Here is a 6,779-nt window from a genome sequence, read left to right as displayed (position 1 = left end):
ATATATATATATATATATATATATTATATGTATAAGTATTTTTTTTGTTATAATTAATTCAATATATTATTTTATAATATATGGATATATTTTAATTAATTTATATCCTTTTATTTGTATATATGTTTTCTCCATTATATTTATAATATAATATATATATATATATATATATATATATATATATATATATATATATATATATTTATATATTTATAATTTTATTTCCTTTTTTGTATTATTATGAATGCATTAATATTAGTTGGTGGTTATGGTACACGCCTGAGGCCCTTAACCCTAACAACTCCCAAGCCTTTAATTAATTTTTGCAATAAACCAATAATAGAACATCAAATATTACATTTAGCAAAATGTGGAATTAAAGAGATCATTTTAGCTATCGCATATAAACCTACGAATATAACTAATTTTGTAAAAGAAATGGAAAAAAAATATGATGTACAAATAATTTTTTCAATTGAAGATGAACCATTGGGAACAGGGGGACCATTAAAACTGGCAGAAAATTATTTAAATAAATATGATGATTTCTTTGTATTCAATTCAGATATAATCTGTACATTCCCCTTAATAGAAATGATGAATTTCCACAAGCAAAATAAAGCCCCACTAACAATACTGGTAACACAAATGATATATAAAATATATATAATATGACAAAATTGTGGAATAAAATACTAACTATATTATATATATATATTTTTATTTATATTACCTTAACATGCATGTGCAAATTTACATTTTTATGACCGTTCAGGTGAAATAATTTTTTTTTTTTTTTTTTTTTTTTTTTTAAAAGGTAAAAGAAGTGGAAGACCCAAGAGCATTTGGTGTTGTAATTACAGAAGATAAAAGGATTACAAAATTTGAAGAGAAGCCATTAGTTCCTAAATCAAGTTTAATTAATGCAGGAATATATATTTTAAACAAACAAATTTTAAATTCTATTCCTCAAAGGAATTGTTCCTTAGAAAAAGAAATTTTCCCCAAGCTAGCTAATGATAATATGTTATATTTTTACCAATTGAATAATTTTTGGGCTGATATTGGTAAACCGCTAGATTTCTTAAAGGGACAGTCATTATACATGGAAAATTTAGAAGAAAAGAAATATGAAAAGCATATGTTAATAGATCACTTGTTAATTTATTATAGTTTAAATGAAAGTCATACAAAAAATGTTGTGCATAAAAATTTATTTGTAAGTTTTGAAAATATAGAAGAATTAAATAAATTTAATGAAAATGGAGAAAATTCATTTATTAAAGATATTTTCCTCCACACAAAAATTGAAGGAAATGTTTTAATATCATCAACAACAATAATTAAACAAAATTGTGTATTGGGAGATAATGTTGTGTTAGGAGAACATGTAATCATAGGAGAAGGGTGTCGAATAAAAAATTCATGTGTCATGAGTCATTCCACAATAAGTTCTTACTCATATATTGAAAACTCCATAATAGGGTCCAAGTCAAGAGTAGGAAATTGGTCACGTATTGAAGGATTATGTGTTTTAGGAGAAAGTGTTATTTTGAAACCTGAAATTTTTGTTAATAATGTATTTATTCTTCCTTTTAAGGAGGTTAACAACTCTATATATGATAAGGGGGCTATCATCATGTGATAATCACAAAATAAAATAAGATTAAACATAACACATATATATATTATACAAACATTTTCATTTTGAAAAGATAAAGAAAATGAACATTATAAAATAAATCATAAAAAAGCTTTGAAGCTTTACTGTTTTATAAAATATATATATATATATATATATTGTATGATATATTATATACATATTTATTTATTTATTTATTTATTTATTTATTTATTTGTTTATTTTTTATTATTTATTTTTTTTTTTTTCGTGCATATCATTGTTTTTGTCTCATTTTTTTATATATCCCTATTTACTCTAAATTTTTTCCAAAGGTTTTTTATTTCCTTATAATGTGTATGATTTTAACTCTAAATTAGAAGAAAAAATATATATATTTTTTTTTTTTTTATGTAACAAAATTAATGTTTTTTTTTTTTTTTTTTTTTTATTTTACCAACTTGAAAATTCAACAAATAAAATATTAATATATATCTATATGTTAACCTCTTTTGATATATTTTTTGAAAATTTTTAAATGCTTTAAATCGAAATGAAAGATTACTTGGGCGAACATAATAAATATTTAAAATATGAGAACCCTATAATTATAGAAAAGGAAGACGAAAAGAATGTTCATTCAAAAGATGATAAAACAATGAAAGATAAAAATATTGTAAGAGTTATTGAGGAAATAAGAAAAAATTTAAAATCAAATGTTCTATATAAAAATGATAGTAAAAGTGTTATTTTCAATGATCCAATTTATTATTTATTTCCAAGTAAATGTATAAAAGTAAAAAAAGCAGAGCATATTTCATATGTTTCCAGAGTTACAAATGATGAAGATATATTACTGTGTCTTAAAAGAATATATGAAGTATTATCTAATATGTATTCAAAAAATATGATCATAAAAGAAGAGTATTTGAATGAATTATTGAGCATATCAACCGAATTATGTAGACAGGTTAATATATATATATATATATATATATATATATATAATATATTTTTAATGTGCTATTATATATTTATAAAATAATATATAACCATTTTAAATAGATTTCAGTCACTTGCTTTCAAAGAGGTTATCTTCTAAAACAATTATTCAATTATAATATTATGTTATTATTTGAATACCACAAATTGGTTATGTAAGAAAAAAAAAATAAAAAAATATCATACATATATAAATATATATATATATATATATATGTGCACATATCCCCACAACATATTATGTTTTATTGCATATTTGTCATATTTAAATTGTTTATATTTTTTTTTTTTGAACAACCTGAACAGGTCATCACTTGCTTTTAATTTGAAGAAGCAAATGAAGCAGAATGATATTTTAAATAATTTTCATAAAGAAATAGAAAAAAAAAATAATTCTATTAATTCATTGACTAAAGAAATAATAAATACTGAAGAAATGATGGAACAGGAAAAAATAAATTCAGAAAAGGAGATTGCAGAAGTATGCAATTGTTTTTAAAATATGAAATAATATAAAGCCTGAACATAAAATAATAATCCAATAAAAATAAATAAATAAATAAATAAATGTATATATATATATATATATATATATATATATATATATATATTTATTTATTTATTTATTTATTTATAGGTAAATATTATATACCAAAATAGGATTGATAAGTTGAAAAAAAACAATCAAAGAAAAAAAGATGAATTTACAAGACTATTGCAATTGTAAGAAAATAAATTATATTTATATTTTATAAAATACTATATCATAAATAATATATTTTATTCTTTTATTTCAATTTTTGTTATTGTATATAAATGAATATATATAAATAAGAGTTTACATAAATGGTTTTCAATGCTATGAAAAGTGTGGAATTTAAATTTAATATTCACTTGAAAAAAAAAAAAAAAGAGAAAAAAATTGAAATAAAAGATAATAAATGTGTACATAATATATATATATATATTTATATATAAATAAATGCATATATGAGAAAATATAAATATGTTTAATATATATATTTTTATTTATATTCATACATATATGCGTAGTAAAAGTAAAATAATTAATATAAAAAATTTATATAATCAAATTATAAAAAAAAAAAAAAAAAAAGTATTTTATAGAAATTATAGGAATTCTATAAATAATAAAAGTAAAATTACTAAGAGTGCATTACTCATAGCAAAGAAAAATGAACTTCCATTATCAGGTTTTCTTGTTTCATTTGTAGTATCATCATCATCAGAATCATCATCATTTGCATTTACTTCTTCTTCTTTATCATCTGTTTCTTTGGCATCATCTTTTTGAGATGATTCAGATGCTTCTATTGATTGTTCTGATCCTTGTAATTCTTCTTCTCCTTTTACTTCATTTTTATTTTCTTTAAGGTTAGATACGGTTTCAGTAGTTGTTTCACTTGACTCATCTTTATTTTCTTTTTCTTCTTCTTCACCTTGTTCTTTCTTTTCGTCTTTTTGTTCGTCTTTTTGTTCGTCTTTTTGTTCGTCTTTTTGTTCGTCTTTTTGTTCGTCTTTTTGTTCGTCTTTTTGTTCGTCTTTTTGTTCGTCTTTTTGTTCGTCTTTTTGTTCGTCTTTTTGTTCGTCTTTTTGTTCTTCTTTTTCGTCTTCTTCTTTTTCTTCTTCTTCTTTTTCTTCTTCTTTTTCCTTTTCTTCTTCTTCTTCTTCCTTTTCTACAGTTTCAGCATCTTGTTTGTCATCTTCATCATTTTGTTGTAACTCATCAGTTACTTCATCTGTTGATGTTGTTATATTGTCTTTATTTTCTTCATTAGCTTCTTCAGAAACTTTACTTTCTGTTTCAACTTGTTCTACATTTTCATTTTGATCATTTCCATGTTCGTTTTTCATTTCAACATTTTTTTCAGAAGGTTGTTGATCTGATTTTTCTTCTGTCTCTTTGTGAGTTTCGTCATCGGTTGTTTCATCTTTATTTTCATTATTAAATTCTGATGTAGCATCATCTTGATTATCTATTTTTTGATGATTATCTTCTTTCGATTGTTCTTGTTCATTATTTTGATCAGTGTTAGTACTATCAAAAATATTAAAGTTGGATGCTTGATTTCCAAATACTTCATCTCCATCATCAATAGAATTACCAATTATAGAATATTTTTTTAAGAAATCATTACTATCATTAAATAATTTTTGTAAATTATAGGTTTGTGCTTTTTCATATAGAGCATTATATACAGCCATTCTTCTATCAATTTCTTTTTCTTTTTCGTTTATTCTTTTATATCCTTCAGCTAAAAGTACTTGTAATTTTTTAAGTGTTCTTTTATTTGTTAACCATTTATTTTTTTTGTTTACATTAACATTATCAAGATGTTGTATAATACTTGATTGAACATCATAATCTTTATTTTCTTTTAATCTATAATAATTTTTCTTTAATAATATTTCTAGTTTTCTTAGATTCAATGTGTTTTTATAACAATAAGATTTTATACAACTAGCTTGTGTATTAAATAAGTTATTTTTTTCTAAATATAAGATTCTTAATTTTTCAACAAGTATTTTTCTTAATTCTGTAATTCTTTTTTTTCTTCTATAATTATCTAATGGTTCTAAATCATTAATAAGTCTTAATTCATCTTCAGTTATCGAACCTTTCTTTATCATTTCATTATGATCTATAAATTCTTCACTTGGATGATATTTAAAAAATATATCAGAAGAAATCATACCGTTATCAAAAGGGAAATCATTATATAATAACACCAAATCTTCATTTAAATCAAAAAGTTCTGGCATTGTTGTTTTAACTTTATTATATAATGAAATATATTTATTTTTATTTTCATCAATTCTTTTTTCTATAGTTTCGATTTTATTCATAGTTTCTTTTAATAATGCTAATAAAGACATTTTAACTTCTTCTAAATTTATATCTTCTATTTTTTCAATATCTAATGTGTCCATTAAATAAATATAATATACATCTGGATTTGTATCACGTTTCATTTCATTATATCTATCTTCTAATACATCTTTAATATCAAAAGAATCATATTTTTTATTCAATAATGTTGATATATTATCACCTAATTTATTGAAAAGAGCAGTTCTATGTGCTAATTCTTTATTAATTTTAGATGTTAAACTTGATTTCTCTCTTAATACAAGTTCTTTATTTTCTTTATTATTAACAAGAATGTCTGTATTATTAACATCTTTTGAATCTTCATATTGTATATCTTTCATATCTTCATTTTTATTAATAGAAGATGTATTATTATTATCATCATCATCATCATTACCTTTTTCATTTTGATCATCATCATTTGTATTATCTTGATTTAAATTTTCATCATTATTATTAGAATTGATTTCTTGTGATGAAGACATCATACCTTTAATATTTTCATCTTCGTCATTTAATGCAGAATCTGTACTTGCATCTGCAGTCTCTCCTCCTTCTTTATTACATACAACATTAACTGACACATACGAATTATTAATATAACATGGATCTTCTTCATTTAATAAACTTTTCTGTACATCTAATGGATCTATTAAACATTCTTTATTATTATCACATTTTTTTCTAATATATTCTGATATATCTTTTAATTTTATTTCACAAAAAGGGGAATGTAAAAGTGCACTTTTAATAGTGATATTACCATCTTTACAAACAACAGGTTCCTCATTTTTATTCTTAATAAAAAAGAAATATTGAATAAATGCTTCATCTAAAATAAAACTATTGCTTAATAAACAAGTCGTAGATGTTTTCACTTCATTCTGTTCTGATTCTACACATTCACTTATTTCTATACTATTCTTATTTCGAAAAGATTGAGTCTTTTTTCGAAGTTCATATTCAAAAAAATATATGCATTTGTTATTACCATTACATTTCTTTTCTATGTCGTCATTACATCTTTTATGTATTATCTCGTTATTTCCATTTAAACATTGAACTTCACAGTGTAACACATAAAGGTTTCCTTGCGAGCACCTAAAATAAATAAATAAATAAATAAATATATATATATATATATATATATATATATGTTTATATTTTATATTTATTATGTGATGATTTATACGGATCATTAAACAGCATGCACAAAAAACATTCACAAATCAAAAACATAATATACTTATATATTCATATTGT

General features: G+C 21.6%; 3 protein-coding genes across 3 annotated transcripts in view; 2 read left to right on the top strand and 1 right to left on the bottom strand.

Annotated features, from left to right (window-relative positions):
- Positions 1-240: 240 nt before the first annotated feature.
- PGSY75_1420900 (putative mannose-1-phosphate guanyltransferase) lies at positions 241-1,645 on the top strand (the record flags this gene model as incomplete). The annotated part of the gene is made up of 2 exons (XM_018787911.1): positions 241-639; positions 818-1,645. The coding sequence occupies 2 exons, from the start codon at positions 241-243 to the stop codon at positions 1,643-1,645; spliced, it is 1,227 nt and encodes a 408-aa protein (XP_018639283.1).
- Positions 1,646-2,174: 529 nt separating this feature from the next.
- On the top strand, positions 2,175-3,350 carry PGSY75_1420800 (putative dynein-associated protein; the record flags this gene model as incomplete). The annotated part of the gene is made up of 4 exons (XM_018787910.1): positions 2,175-2,591; positions 2,687-2,778; positions 2,930-3,104; positions 3,261-3,350. 4 exons carry the CDS (start codon positions 2,175-2,177, stop codon positions 3,348-3,350), a joined length of 774 nt encoding a protein of 257 aa, XP_018639282.1.
- Positions 3,351-3,754: 404 nt separating this feature from the next.
- PGSY75_1420700 (surface protein P113) overlaps positions 3,755-6,779 on the bottom strand; it is a gene marked incomplete at both ends in the record, with an annotated part of 3,644 nt that continues 619 nt past the window's right edge. Inside the window, one exon of the mRNA XM_018787909.1 lies at positions 3,755-6,617. Within this exon, the coding sequence (XP_018639281.1) occupies positions 3,755-6,617 (2,863 nt within the window). The remainder of the gene's footprint in view (positions 6,618-6,779) is intronic.

Source organism: Plasmodium gaboni, chromosome 14 (assembly GCF_001602025.1).
Source record: "Plasmodium gaboni strain SY75 chromosome 14, whole genome shotgun sequence".
In the NCBI taxonomy this organism is placed as follows: domain Eukaryota; phylum Apicomplexa; class Aconoidasida; order Haemosporida; family Plasmodiidae; genus Plasmodium; species Plasmodium gaboni.
This window is presented reverse-complemented; position numbering and strand designations above follow the sequence as displayed.